Genomic DNA, 16,130 nt, shown 5'->3' on the forward strand with positions numbered 1-16,130 from the left:
AAACTGGAGTGTGTCAGAGGAGGAGAGTTGCTCGGACCACAAACACATAAGGTTTGAAATCTCGGGAATACAAAGGACCGTAGAAACCTACCGTGATCCTCGGAATGCAAATTGGGAAGCCTTTGGGGCAGACCTAACTAGCAAACTGACGAGTATCAAATCAATGGTAAGGAATGCGACTGAGGTGGAACTGGTCGCGGAGCAATTGACTGACGCGATCAGATCTTCTTTTGAGGAAAACTGCCCCCAGACTGTCAGAAGCCACAAACGGGCAACACCCTGGTGGACCGTCCAGCTAGAGGCAAGGAGAAGGCAGGTAAGGAAAAACTGGAATAGGGCAAAAAGATCCGGCGATTGGGGGGAATATAAGACCTCTTTGACCGAATATAACAAGGAACTGAAGAGAGCAAAGAGATTATCTTGGAGGAGGTACTGCGAGGGCATTGATAGTACCTCAGAATGTGCCAGACTTCAAAAAATACTCTCTAAGGACTCTCAGACCTCAATTAACTCTCTTGTAACTAGTGCAGGAGAATACACATCCACTGGGAAAGAGACGCTGACCGAACTCTTTCGGGTACACTTTCCCAGATCAATAGCCTTGGAGCAATCCCCAGAAACCTGGAAGAGTAGTGGACTTGAGAACTTCACGAGAAGAGCCTCAAGGGAAGACTGGCAGGTTTCAAAAAGGGTGATTGACCAATCAAAGTTAAAATGGGCTATAAGCTCATTTGAGCCATACAAATCACCGGGACCGGACGGTATTTGTCCAATAATGCTCCAGAAAGGACCAGACCTACTGACGAGCAAACTTTGTACACTACTAAGAGCTAGTCTGGCCTTAGGATATATACCGAGAATTTGGAGGCTGACCAGGGTAGCTTTTATACCCAAGAATGGGCGTCTGGACTATTCTACGGCAAAGGCTTTTAGGCCCATCAGTCTTATGTCGTTCGTACTAAAGGCTCTTGAGAAACTAATGGACAGGTATGTTAGGGATGAAATAATGGGAAAAAGACCATTTCACCAAGACCAGCATGCCTATACAGCAGGACGATCAACCGAATCGGCACTCTATCAGCTAGTAAGCAAAGTGGAGTCGACGTTCGAAACAAGAGAAGTGCTTTTAGGGGCATTCCTCGACATAGAAGGGGCGTTTGATAACACCTCATTTCAGTCACTGACGAGAGCTACAAGGAACCTCGGATTAGAGGAGACCTGCTGCAGGTGGATAGACTGCATGCTCAAAAGTCGAGTGGCATATACCACCCTCCTAAATGAGACTGTTGCGGTCCGGGTGGCGGGGAGGATGCCCGCAGGGGGAGTTCTCTCCCCTCTGCTGTGGAATCTCGTTATGGACGGACTGCTTAATAGTCTCAACAGGGCTGGTTTCAACACTCTGGGATATGCAGACGATTTGGTCGTGTTAGTCAGAGGTAAGTTTAACACAACAGTAAGGGAGCGAATGCAAAGGGCCTTGAAGATTGTGGAATTACGGGTGACACGGGAGGGACTAAATATTAGTCCTACAAAGACCGTAATAATCCCCTTCACCAAGCGCAGAATACTTGAGGGACTAGGCCCTCTAAGACTCTGCGGTGATGAGATTCCTCTCTCGGGGGAGGTCAAGTATCTAGGAATCACGCTTGATACCAAACTGACCTGGAACCGACATTTGGAAAATGTCACAAGGAGGGCGGTGACTACACTAGCGGTAGTCAGACGCCTTCATGGAAAAATCTAGGGCCTTAGACCACAGATGGTGCACTGGCTGTACACTGGAGTGGTGAGGCCTTCAGTAACATATGCATCCTTGGTATGGTGGCCTAAGGTAATGCAACAAACAACAATGCTCAGCCTCAGCAAGGTGCAAAGACTTGCTTGTCTGAGCATAACAGGGGCGATGAAATCAACGCCCACTGCATCAATGGAGGCGCTTCTGGACCTTCCGCCTCTTCACATAGTGATCCAGGCGGAGGCAAGAATGGGACTCTATCGACAACAAAGTGTCTTGTCTCTGGGAAATAGGACAGAAACAGGACACACAAAGATGGGAAATCCTATCGGGGGACCTCTACTCCAAATGAGATCGGACCAGATGACCCCTCTTTATCACTACCACAAACCATTCGAGGTGAACAAAATGGATCGAGGAATGTGGACAGATATAACATTCCTTCAGGATGGACTAACCTGGTATACAGACGGGTCAAAGACCGCTGAAGGAACAGGAGCTGGAGTATTTGGGGAAAGACCAAGGGTAAGTCTATCCTTTTCCTTGGGTAAACACTCAACCGTATTCCAGGCAGAAATCTTCGCCATTCTACAATGTGCGAGAGAAAACAATAGAAGAGCTTATTCAGATAAGCTCATCAATATATGCTCAGACAGTCAGGCAGCACTTGGGGCGCTTATGAGCCCAAAGGTATCGTCGAGACTCGTCTGGGAATGCCTAGGTGAACTGGAAGCTCTGGCTCGACGGAACAGAATTAAATTATTCTGGGTGCCGGGTCACAGCGGCATCCAAGGCAACGAAAAAGCCGATGAGCTAGCTAGGCAAGGATCATCGGCATCTTATCTTGGTCCAGAGCCAGTACTGGGAATACCCAAATGTATGGCCCGTAGTGCATTAAAACTCTGGATCAGAGAAAAGCAGAATGTCCACTGGAGAAACAGACAGGGGCACAGGCACAGCAAGGCTTTTATCCAAGGACCTAGCTGCAAAACCGCAAAAGAACTGCTAATGCTTAGCAGGAATAAATTGCGGATTACAACAGGCCTCTTTGACAGGACATATGGCTGTCAAGTGTTACCTGAACAAGCTCAATCTGTATCAAGGAAGTCTTTGCTGCAGACTCTGCGATAAAGATCCTGAAACAGCGGAGCACATAATATGTCACTGCGAGGCTCTGGATCGCAAGCGACACTTTTATTTGGGAAAGCTAGGCTAGAACCGGAGGAACTATGCTCCCATCCTATCAAGGACCTGCATAAGTTAGTGCAGGGCACAGGGATAGGAGAATGGGTGCAGATATAGAAAGGGGACAAACACAATAGACCTCACAGGTCGCAGTGTTTCCGGCAGAGGACGGCCCCTTATTGTGGAAAAAAAAAAAAAAAAAAAGTAATGATATTTTGCCTGGTATTTTACCGTTGAAAGAGCCATATTATGTTATAATACCGCAAATATCTACAAAAACGTTAAAAAATGATACCTACTTTAAATAAAAAAATGTTCCTTTTTTGGCGTGAAATTTTGAACATCCTGTATGATTTAAGACTACGATATTTGTAATATAGTAAGTACAGTCCAGTTATGGTAATTACCTGGCACAGTTTTTATTTCGGGACACATTATATATTTTTTTTAAAGGCTGAAAAAAATATATTTTTTCATTTATATTTCTCAAATTATTAAAACAAATTTAATAATAAAGTAATTAAGGATGAAGTCAAAAATGCAATAATATACAGGATCTTCCCAGTTTAAATATTTTCCTGGAATAGGTCCTAGTACATACTTTAGGTATGCACTTAATCAAAATTCGTTAGTTCTTTTTTATAGGACCTACACATCCCAATGTACTATTTCAGGACCCTGTAGCAATACCTATTAACAGTTTTTTTCTGTGAAATTAACAGGATTTCGACAAAACAAAATGTGGCACAGTGACCAGAACAAACTTCTTAAAGGCAATCACATTACGAGGAATGTACAACTTGATATCAAACAACGAATTCGATGTTATATGCAAATGCTTTGGATTTGAAAGAGGAATGCACGACGAGGTGGATTATAGAGCTTTCTTGAAGGCTTTAGATATATTGTATGCTACAGATAAATATAATCCATTCTAAAGCATAGCCTTTTTTTGATTTTATATTATCTAAAAATTAAAACAACCATACTATTGTTACAGTAAAAAATATAAAAATATTTATTCCTAATAATTTATACTTTTAAACAAATTATACGACGTGTTACCAATAAGAATTGCTAGTAATACCCAAAAAGGTATCAGTACATGAATTAATTTGATTTCTAATGACTTATATTCTAGATATAGTCCTAAAACTGTTTTACCGATAATTAGTAATACTACAACGACGAACAAAAGCAGGTTTTTGTTCTTGTATAAATCTCTAATTCTATCGTGAACACAGCAAATAAAAAGATGGAATATTGAGTCGATTAATAATATTAAGTCGTATATCCATAAAGGAAGAAAAATGAGAAACCAGTTCCAGTGAATTCTACCTTCCAGTCTTAAGCATAATAGGATAAAAAATACCAGCAAGACGAACCATGTAAATAAAGCCCTGTGCATTACCATTTTGGATCAGATGTAGAGTTTAATATGTCTTCAATTGCATGTTACATCTAAAAATAATGCTTTTAAAACTTCGTACTTTAAAGATATATATTATTATTAATTACCTTGTTCTAAAAGTTAATGAAAACATGCATTATTTTGGAGAATTTGATGAGATTTAACATAACCGGTGATAAACGCATTACCCAAGCATCACCACTTGTTTTGATTTTAAGAACAGCTGTTTTTGACAACAAGTAAAATTCAAATAGTGATGAGATATCGAAGCGAAAGATGTGAAACATCGATGCTTTTTAAACCCTTTTTATACCAAAGAGTCGAGAAGTAGACAACTACTCTTTGGCTAAACAATATAATAATTTAATTTATTAATAATATGTCACAGTTTAACTAAACAAAAGCAAAAATTCTGTATAAAATAGCTTGCGCAAACCGGTTTGCCAAGTAATTGGAAGTGTTTTTCTCTAAATTGTGAATTGAATCATAGCATAGCATTTCATGAGAATATCTTTGTTTACTGTTTAAAAAATGGTATTGTTTGTTATTGTTTTATTTATAACTCATTCATTATATATTTAGCATCTAAATCTTTAATCTAAATGGAATTAAAATAGAAGTTACAGCTGTCATTTTTAAGTCATTTTGCATTTTTAAAGAGTTTTACCGTGGATTGAAAGAACGGTTTTCAATCAACGGTTTTACATTGATTTTTTTATGATTGCAGTCAATTGCAGTACAATAGATCATCCCTAGATATCTGGAGATATTCTGGGGACCAACTGGGGACTTGGGGACTTTTAAATTGTCAAAAAAATACTGGAGAAGAGGAACTTAATTATTTACATCTTTCCAAAAAAATCGTACACATTTTTGGTTTGGTTTGAGCTATTAATTGTAAGCACCAACAATTTTCATGAAAATAGATATAAAAGTGGTATTGTTTAAAAAAAAATAATTATTAAATGATGACAGGGACAGAACATCGATGTTTTAAAGACATCGATAACTTCTCCCAGCATTTATAACAAAAAACTGTAAACGTCAAAATAAATCTAACCTATAAAAATTTTAAGGTTAAAATTTTGAAAACACCACCTTTTCTTTTTAGCTTGAGATAAGAAATATTAATTATATGCATGGTATAACTTCAGGAAAATGATAGGAACTACTTCTTTATTAACATCATGTGTCAAGTTACTTTTAATTCCCTCTTAGTAAGTCAAACAGCTCTAGATTTATTTAATAAATTGCCGGTACTAATCGCAGATTATTACATATTTTAAAATATTTTAGTAGATCGACTGATTTTGAAGTCCACAGAAATTGGTTAGCTATAACTTACAGTCTACCTTTTAACAAATGGTATTATGAGGCTACATCTAAATGGACATTGGATTATCCACCATTTTTTGCCTGGTTCGAATATTTGTTATCCTTAGTTGCGGTCTATTTCGACAAGGAAATGCTTAATATTAATAACATCGGTTATTCGTCAGACAAGACAATTTTATTCCAAAGACTCTCTGTGATTTTAACTGATTCTTTTTATATTTATGGCGTTTATAAGTAAGATTTGTAAAAAAAGTGTATATTATCTAGATGTGTACTTTAGAATTGTTTTTTAGAACATGTGAAGCCTTACCTAAAGGTTGGAAAAGAGATGTTGTTTTACCTATTTTGTTAATAACAAATTGTGGACTATTAATGGTAGATCATATTCATTTTCAATATAATGGCATAATGTATGGGATTTTGCTTTTATCTATTGCAAATTTGTTAAAGGTATTTATTATTTTTCTCTATTTTATTTATAAAATTATTTTTTTTGAAGATCATTAAAGAGCATCTATAATATCAAAGTTTACTTTTAGGAAAGGTATTGTTGGTCAGCGTTTTGGTTTACATTTTTACTCAATATGAAACATATTTACATCTATTTGGCTCCAGCGTATTTTATTTATCTCCTAAGACATTACTGCTTACCTGTATCTATTTCAACAAAAACACTCTTTACCAAGAAGGTGCTTAAAAATTTTCATAAATTGGCATCTATAGTAATAAGTGTGTTTGTAGCTAGTTTTGGACCGTTTTTTGCTGACATACCACAAGTAAATATATTTAAAATAATTATGTTTCACTAAAAAGTACTACTAGTAAATATTTCCAGGTTCTTTCTAGGTTATTCCCGTTTAAAAGGGGTTTGTGCCATGCTTATTGGGCTCCAAATTTCTGGGCTCTGTATAATGTTGCAGATAAATCAGCAACGGTTCTTTGTAAGTTATATTTCTTTAAAAGAAATTACTACTAAGATGTTTTCATTTTTGATCAAAGCTCTATATCTCAGCAAACTATCAACATTAATAAACAATTTTTTTTTAATACTATTAGGTACTAGATACTTTACTCACAACTGTACAGGGTGTCAATTTTCGTGTGTTTTACAGGTACAAAGATGCCGTCTTTACGTCACTGTGCTACTTTTTTATTAAACTTGAGATGCTATACATAAATTTGTCCTAGCCCTCTTGATTCTTGAAATACAGGGCGAATTTTGCTTAATTAACTTAACTTTTTAATTAGTATCACTTATCGAAAAGCTGAAAACTGACTTCCGCCGAGTTTTTCACGTAGAATGCAGTGGCGTAACTAGTTTTTTGCTGGGAGCTATTATTTTCAAAATATGAGTCAAATTTATGTTTTTTTTAAACAGGACACCCTGTATAATTTTTTTTTATTTTATTTGACCCTGAGCTTTCTAAAAATATATTATACCCTATACATATTCATAGATAAGGTAAAAAAATGCATTATATAACTTTATAACATAAGTCAACCTAGTTTAAAATAGTATTATTAGTTTATTTAATGTAATTTAACCAGATAATTTTGTTTTTTATGTGTTATCTTAACAAACTGGCCTAAAAATAAACTAGTGCAGGTTTTGGAGAGCAGGCTGTCAGAGTCAGAGTTATTGATATTTGTGATGCACCTGTGCAATAATTCTACACACAGAAAATAGCGTGTAATAACCATAATTTTTAATCTCTTTGTATAACTTTCATAACTTTGTATCTCTACTCATAAACGAGAAACGCTGTAACACACGCGAAAATGAGACACCCTATACATTTAATACCAACACTAGGCCTAATTCAATTTTTACTATTTAGTTTATTATCAGTTTTTTGGTATACAGAGTCATTTATCAAGAATAAAAAGGGTATTAGGCCAGTCATCTAAGACATTTAAAAAGGCAAACATCGCAAACGGGACTGTATCTATCATTTTTTAATATATTGTTAGGACCTATAAGACTAAGTTATGCCCAATTTTGCAACCCTCAAAACCCTGTGCTACTCCCGTGATACTCAAAAACCTCAAAATTTTGGTACTTATTTCAGTTTTTTTGAAAAAACTACGTTCAGAAAGCATTTTTCAAATTTAATTGTTCTATACTTTTATAAAGTGAACTAAATTTCCTACAATTTAAGCCAAACCCGACCTCGCCAACATTTTCTTTGATCCAAACTCGACGCAGGAAGAAGTAGGAAATGCTGGCGAGAAGATTTTGTTGAACCTCTATGGAGGGGATCACGGCACGCTGAACAGCATGCGATACTTGACATTCGTAAAATCGACAGGAATGGCCAAAATAAACCTTGCCCGCCTCCCCCCAACTACAGAAGGTGCCAAATATCATTTTTGGAGAACCTACCACCAGGTTCAAAAATGGTTGGGGGTCGAGAAAAATCCATCCGACTGAGGATGGACCACCAGTCAACAGGGTCTTATGGCAATAACTATGCGTGCCCCTCAAAACCTGCTTAAGATGGTTGCTTGCAGATGCAAGAAAGGCTGCATAGGATCCTGCACTTGCAGAAAAGCAAGACTGAAGTGCTCCATCCTCTGTTCCTTCTGCCAAGGGCGAAGCTGCAGCAACGTTACTCCCATTATCTTGGATGAGGAGGACGAGGAATTGGACGATTTAACATATGAAGACCCACCTCTATCGTCAGAGAATGTCCTTCCTCCTCCTCCTCCTCCCCCCTCCTAACTGATCCGGAATGGATGGGGCCCGGTCCTTCTAAGAGGGCCAAGTAAAGTAGAGCTTTTGTATTATATTTTTTAGTTTATACATATTACATTTATGTTGTTTATTTTTAATTACGTTTAATAAAATATGTTTTAATGATACCCCCAAACTTCGATGTTTTACTATATTTGGGTTTTTGAGCAAAATATGACGTCTAGCGGCCTCATTCTTACATCAAATTAAAGCTGAATAAAATCTCTACAACTCTATTTCTCATGACTTTTCTTTAGAGCCATTAGTTTAGCCGAAACGTGCTTTGGAATGTAACCGTACTCATAAATTTTTAGTTTTTTAAAATAATTGCCGATATTTGATTGGCTGTATTTGAACAACGAATTGGCCTGGAGGGTTCGGGTTGGGGTTAAATAATAGGAAATTTAGTTGACTTTATAAAAGTATAGAACAATTAAATTTGAAAAATGCTTTCTTAACATAGTTTTTTCAAAAAAACTGAAATAAGTACCAAAATTTTGGGTTTTTTTGAGTATCGACAGTTCCGTTTGCGATGTGGGATGTCTTAAATGACTGGCCTATATAGCCGGATTAATATGGGAAATCTGCCCTCGCGGGTTTTTTTACTCGCACTCAGGGGATCGATTTGGTGTCGAATCAAAATAATTCACCTAAATTTTTAGCTCTTTAACTCAAACGGTTTTCGAGATTTTCAAAGTTTCAGAGTGCGAGTCAAAAAACCCGCGAGGGCAGATTTCCTATATTAATCCGGCTATACCCTTTCTAAGAAACTATTTTCTTTGCCAAATCTATATGCCCAAGACACTGTATATACAGGGTTGTTCACCACATACGACACGGAGTATTGTAGAATGTTTAGGAGGGGAGTTAATCACCGCGACCTTATAGATGTATTGTGTGTTCCCCTTTCTTGAGTTATAACGAGTTATAACTCATCATACAGTCTCAGGGCTCTAAGAAAAGCCAGTATCTGAGACGGCTCCACAGAGGCCAGCTCTCCATCCTCGAGTATTGTAGCTAAACGATTAGATTTTTACAAATTGCAAGTTTTGGGCTCGTTGAAGGACTATTAGAGGTACAATTTAAAAATAATTTTACAAGATACAGAGTGTCACAAATAAGTAAAAAATATTATAGTTGTATTTTTTTAAATGGAACACCCTATATATTATTTTATTAATTCTTGTTAATCACACTTAAATCTTACTGTTTTTGAAATATTTTCAATTTTGTGAAACTGCAGTAAAAAAATTAAGGCTTCATCTCTCTAAGGGCCCATTAAAGGTTTAAGTACAAAAAATATTTACTGAAGATTATTTATTGATCAGATATTGTGTTGCAATAATAAAAATTATACTACCTTATACAGATTGTCCAAAAGTTTATATTAAATAATTATCAGCTTTAAACGGCAATAACTTGTTTAATTTAAATAGAACACCCTATATATTTTACGCGAATCAGATGCACAATTTAATTATCTATCAAATTGTATTATACCATTTTTTACCTATCTCTTCAAGTTTTCGTAGAAAATGAATTTTATTATAATTTAGACCTCATTTATCACTATACCCATTGAATATTGACATTTATACTGTCTGTACTAAGTGTGATAAACCTTAATCAAAATTACCTTTATTTTAATAGTAGAAAGTAAAAATATAATAATATACAGGGTGTTCCATTTAAAAAAATACAACTATAATATTTTTTACTTATTTGGGACACTCTGTATCTTCTAAAATTATTTTTAGATTGTAGCACTAATAGTTCTTCAACGAACTCAAAACTCACAATTTGAAAAAATCTAATCGTTTAGCTACAATACTCCGTGTCGTATGTGGGGAACAACTCTGTATAAATAAGCATAATATTAACAATTTTAGTTCCAAAATTGAACATACCGATTAGAAATAGTTCTGTAGCGACAATGACTGGTGGATTAGTTCAAGAATTTACACATACAGTGTTGCCTAACATTGTCCCAATAACGACTTTATTGCTCACTGTAGCTTTTGTATTACCGGCAACGATAAAATTATTTTTTATGAACAAAAATGCTACGAATTTTTTAAGATGTCTGGTATTGTGTGGCCTTACTGCATTCCTTTTTGGATGGCACGTTCACGAAAAAGCTATTTTGATGGTTATTATACCTCTGAGGTAAGAATTATAGATTTTATAGCCTTTTTTAATTATTTTACATTTAGTAATATTCGTAATATATTTTTCATTTGTTTTACTAGTTTTATTAGTATGTATTTAAGAAATAATATTTATTAAATATGTATTTATATTATTTTATCAAGAAAAACGAAGAAGTAGTTCGTTGATTAATTTTACGATGACTTGTAGATATATGTATTTTCTATAAAAGAGCCAATTACGGCAAATTCATTTTCTTCACTTTCAACTACAGGTTTCTCACTAATAGATTTTTTATAAACAACACTACCAGCTGTGCGAAATAGAACAAGTAGTTTTTTTCAAAGGAATGCTTATCAGGAAGATTTCTATTTGGATATCTTTTAGCATAAGCCCCGCTAACAATGGCAATTTTGGCAATAATATACTAATGGCAATTTTCCTCACAAAATAAAATCACTAGGAAGATGTCCACTCGTTCCGCTAGCAGATACTGCTTTATTTTTGTTGATAAAATATAATGAATACTTATTTATTAAACTATTATAGGTAAACTTAAGTAAACTGCTATAAATCTAAATAATAATGTCCATAAACTAATGTCGATTTTGAAAATAGTTACTGTCACTAGAAAATTGCCATGGACACCAGCCATCTTGATTGTCATTTTAATGAAAAATCGCTTTTTATTCAAAATCTGAGCTAGATATAGCAGACTCTAATATTGCTTGAAAGAGCATTTGAATCTGCTTCGATCTATTTTAAAAAATAGAGGGTGTTGCATTTGAAATAACGAAGCTTGTATGTAAAATAAATATTTAAAATAGATCAGCAAATTTTGGGACCCCTGTATAAATTTAATTAAGCAATAAAATTTTTCAGTAAAGTTTATTTCCCTACCTTTAAACTCAGCACGAGAATTAATTCTAAAAAGTAATGTACAGGGTGTTAATAATATATTCTATTGTAGCATGCATATTTAAATATCTCAAAAACCAAAGCATTTAAACACATTTAATCTTTATAATAAATACCTTTTTGGGGCCCAAGAATCTAAAAATGAAATAAAATACCGGGCGTTCCATAAGAAAAAACATAACTTTGGTATGGATCTTAGTTCTGAAACACCCTGTATATTTCAAAATAATTTTAAATTGTACACATTGCCTCCCCACATATACCCATAAAATATTTTGTTTCTATATCTTTCCGTTTTCTTATAATCAACCGAGACGAATGAGGTGCGCCACCCTGTATAGAAAAAAACGAGTTATACAAGGTGAAACCAAATTAATATTGAACATTGCTCACTTTTAAAGCAGGCTATTCTTTTTTTTAAATGGAATACCCATTATATAATTATTTCGATATTCAATGGATAATTAATTCATGCCTCTTATAAAATAAAAATAAATAAAGATTACTCTTATAAAATAAAAAGATAAAGACATAAATCTCAGAAATTTGCTGTAAACGAAAACTTATAGCAGAGAAACTTGATATACTCTGTTTTTTTTCTCAGGTAAGATTTCGACAGACGATGACAGAAGAAAAGCAGATGACGTCCCATACCAATCTATTTATTTTACTAAAAAAAATTTCTAATAATTTTTAAGTTAACTATGGATGGGTTTAAATATAAATTCGTCATGCGTCGTCACTTGTTGTTTTGAACCAGTTTTATTGGTTTATTTCAAAAATGACAGATCGTATTTCAATTTTATTGGTTTGACGGAACGATAAACGACAAACGGACGCCGATGCGTATGAACTCGCCTTTAGATTTTTGACGTTTGTCAAAGTCTTGCCAAATTATAGGTTATAATTTTGTGACAACTTTTGACAAATACCTTGCGTTTTGGAAGATAATGCATTTTGATTCGTGTTATTACGCGTTTTGTGTCTTTTGAAGTCAAGTGGAGGAAAAATCGAGTAAAAATTAACTGTAGAATCCAGAGCACAGTTTATGGTTAATACTTGCTGCCCAGGCAGAAAGTCTTATACAGATACACCAATAAAGTTACTATCAATAAAGTTCGTATACCATCTCGTCGTAGATAAGTGCATCTCGAATATGGTAGAAGGACCATACTAAAAACTGGAGTAGCTGTAAAATATCGACATTACACGATAGGTAAATAATGGATTTTAGTACTGCAGAAAAATAATGTCAAAAGGTACTAGTTTAAAAAATTAAGATTAAAGTTAATTAGTCAACCTGTGAGGTATAAAATTTGGTAAGTGTTATTATTAATAAAATAGTTTGTTTTATTTATGTTGTTTTATTTATTCCTGCGGAATATTACAAATTTGTATTTGTACATAAGTTATATCGATAAATATAATCATAAATGCGGGAAGTTTCATAAAGCTTGAAAGTAAGAAATAGTTCTTTTATATTTTTTGGTATGTGGTGTCTTCTTTTTGTTTGTTTTGTATTAACACATACCGTTTTTATTAAATAAAATAACTCGATTACATTTTTTCAGTTTTATACAGTTTTTTTCACAATATTTTGAAGTTACTTGTCAGTCAAATTTTAAATACATATATTAATTTCCTGCTATGCGTTCCAGTTGTACCAACTTATTTCTTTGTAAAATAAAATAAACTACTTTGAAATTAAAATGACAGACACATCTATCACTGTCAAGGATCTTCTCGTTGGACAGACTTTAGGATCATATTAATTAGTCAAAGCAGTGTGTATTCGCCTATTAATATAATGTCCAAATGCTGTCATTCAGCCAGTCTGAACTTTTTTTATTGGAAGATGTCAAAGACGGTGTTTACAAAAACTCCGCCAGCTTTTGAGCATTTTATTTCTTCTAGCTAATTTTTGTCACATAATTATACGTAAATACAGGGTGTCATTGAAATGGTGTAAAAAAATCAGGGGGTGATAGTACTCCTAAAAATAATAAAAAAAGTCCCTATAAGTATATGGCGGAAAATGCATATTAAGGGAGTTAGGGGCACTGAAAGGGTGAATTTAAAAAACGGTTGTTTTCAAATTGCAGGCTTAACAAACGAGATAACATTTCGAAAAAAAATTATCTGCCATAAATTTTGACACTAATTCAAATGGTGATACTGAAAAATTATTTGGAAAAGCGGAAAGGGTAGTTTTTGCAAGGGTAGGGGGTTGTTTCGTGAATAACTTTTTTGAGGTTATTTTTTTTGCAACGTGGGTTCATTTTTTGAAAACTACATACTTTTCCCTACAAAAAAGGTACTCTTGTTGCACATCGCCCAGATCGATGGTTTTCGAGAAAATTGAAGGCAAAGAGTTTGTTCTGATGGGTTGCTAACTTGTTAACCAACATAATATACTTATGAAAGTTATGGCGCACTGTGGTCAATTTTTAAAAATTAACAGGAAAATATTAAAAAATCTGATGAGGCTAAGCGGCGTCAAAAACTCCATAAGTAGGCTTTGAAATAGTTGCTAAGAACATTCATTAACAAATATGTCAAAGGTCGTTGCGAATTTACTGTTATTTTGATTGAAAATGTAGTATAGTTGACAAACGAAACTAAATAATCTTGTTATTTGCACATGAATAAAGTTTTTAATTTGGGTATTCCGTGAAAAAAGTTATATGTCATTAATACTATCTAAAATGGAAAGTGCAATTATTGGTAAGTTTTTTGACATTAATGTTCTTCTGTTGAGTATTAAATATGAGTAAATAATTTTGATATTGTTAGATTTTTTTTTAAATTATTAGAATATACATTTTTTTAATGAACTAGCAGAAACAAGTCTTATGAGGTTTCAATTTTTTAATAAAGTTAAGTTGATAGTTAAACCATTAGACAACTTTACCAAACCTACAAATTTACCGTCCTAGTCTGTCGGTTAAGTCCAGGCCATTTTTTAGGACGTATTGCCCAGATTAAACGCTTGGAGGTTGTTGACTTTTTAAAAGCAACTGTTAGCAAAATCTGTAAGATCCATAGTATTATTCTTAGAATATGATAATTTTTAAATATCTAACATATGCAAATGATCGCGACCAAAATCTATTTAAAATAAAAAATAAAGAAACTTTTCCAAGTTTTTAATTATTATACACCCTGTATACGACCTGTTCTTATTAATTATATTATTAATAATGTAATGTTATGATACCTAACATATAAAATCGGATATAGTTAGTAATCAAAGTTAAGTAATTTTCACTAATATTTTTTGCCGGCTAATTTGACAAAATTGAACACAGTGTGGCGGTTCAAAAGTAACCAAGTAGTTATTAAAATAATTAATTGGAAAATCAAAATTTCATGATTTTTAAAACATCTTATTGCTTTAAAAACGAAATAAACCAATTACCAAAATTCCTTATTAAAATAATGCATTCCTTAATTCATTCATAGTAAATGTTTAAAGTGACCACCATTCATTTGAATGCAGACATCTGCTTCAAGATCTGCGTACCCTACTGTGGAATATCCTTGGTGTCCAAATTTGATTGAAACAGTCAATAATGCGTTGCCGTAGTTGCTCTTCAGTATTAATCGGCACTGAGTAAACCAAAGCTTTCAAATAGTCCCAGAAGTAGAAATCTAGTGGATTATTTCGTTTTTTAAAGCAATAAGATGTTTTAAAAATCATGAGATTTTGATTTTTCAATTAATTATTTGATAACTACTTGGTTACTTTTGAACCGCCATAACTTTCATAAGTTTATGTTAATTACCTACCCTTTCCGCTTTTCCAAATAGTTTTTCAGTATCACCATTTGAATTTTTTTACACCATTTCAATGACACCCTGTATTTAGTGTCTAAATTTTTTTAAACATAATGATTAAGATTTTAGGTGTCATTTATTTATTTTTATAATAAATACCTCCTGAACTTTTTTTTATTTCAGCATATTATCCATAGTGGAGCCAACAGATGCCAAGATATTCCTGATACTTTCTACTACAGGGCACTATTCCCTCTTTCCTCTATTATTCCCTTCATCTTTACTCTCTATTAAAGTCCTTTTACTTGTCTTGTATTCCTCCTATTCCTTTTATAGTTTGTATAAAATTCATCTGCCCAAATTCAACAAACTGGCTTTACCATTGCTAAGCACTTTGGAAAGCGCTTACATTATAGGCTTAGCAGGTGTATTTTTGTACGAAAATGTCGTCCATCAAGTGCTTAGATTAGATAAAAGACTCCCCTTTTTACCTTTGATGTTAACTTCCGTTTATTGTGCCTTAGGCATTTTGTATTGCTGGTGTAAATATTATATTTATTTCTTAAATTTAAGTCCAAATAGTAATGTAAAAACCAAAAGAAAATAAATGTAAATAAAATAGGAAGTGTTTTTTTTAATACCTACTGTATAAGATAGATGATTTTTTTTTATCCCTCCCCTGCTCTCCTCATTAGCTAGATGTCGTAAGATTAGTCACGCTCCTCCCTTAAACTTACAAAAACACCTTAAAATTCAAAATTTGTATTCTGAATATAAATGCTTTGGATTCATTTAAAAAAAACAATTTGCTTTATTATTTTTATTAAGACTAGTAAAGACTAGTATTTGAGATTGTTTAGATCATAATCTAAAGGTGCGTACTCACT

The 16,130-nt window shown here is 33.7% G+C and overlaps 2 protein-coding genes across 4 annotated transcripts in view; both read left to right on the top strand.

The window, feature by feature from the left end:
- The window catches only part of LOC115879183, a 33,175-nt gene extending 29,313 nt beyond the window's left edge, over positions 1-3,862 (top strand). Inside the window, 1 exon segment of the mRNA XM_030895875.1 lies at positions 3,643-3,862. Within this exon segment, the coding sequence (XP_030751735.1) occupies positions 3,643-3,858 (216 nt within the window). The 3' untranslated portion in view covers positions 3,859-3,862.
- A 1,543-nt stretch (positions 3,863-5,405) lies between these two features.
- Positions 5,406-15,864, top strand: LOC115879081 (probable dolichyl pyrophosphate Glc1Man9GlcNAc2 alpha-1,3-glucosyltransferase). Of its 3 annotated transcripts, none has more exons than XM_030895728.1 (7): positions 5,406-5,548; positions 5,628-5,900; positions 5,947-6,116; positions 6,206-6,442; positions 6,502-6,607; positions 10,290-10,566; positions 15,427-15,864. In XM_030895728.1, exons 2-7 carry the CDS (start codon positions 5,888-5,890, stop codon positions 15,848-15,850), a joined length of 1,227 nt encoding a protein of 408 aa, XP_030751588.1. In that variant the 5' UTR covers positions 5,406-5,548; positions 5,628-5,887; the 3' UTR covers positions 15,851-15,864. The 3 variants fall into 3 exon arrangements, with proteins under 3 accessions (XP_030751588.1, XP_030751586.1, XP_030751587.1); XM_030895726.1 differs by having other exon boundaries at positions 5,960-6,116; XM_030895727.1 differs by having other exon boundaries at positions 5,631-5,900; positions 5,960-6,116.
- Positions 15,865-16,130: the final 266 nt, after the last annotated feature.

This window comes from Sitophilus oryzae, unplaced genomic scaffold (genome assembly GCF_002938485.1).
Source record: "Sitophilus oryzae breed Bouriz unplaced genomic scaffold, Soryzae_2.0 scaffold_1576_pilon_pilon, whole genome shotgun sequence".
Lineage (NCBI taxonomy): Eukaryota > Metazoa > Arthropoda > Insecta > Coleoptera > Curculionidae > Sitophilus > Sitophilus oryzae.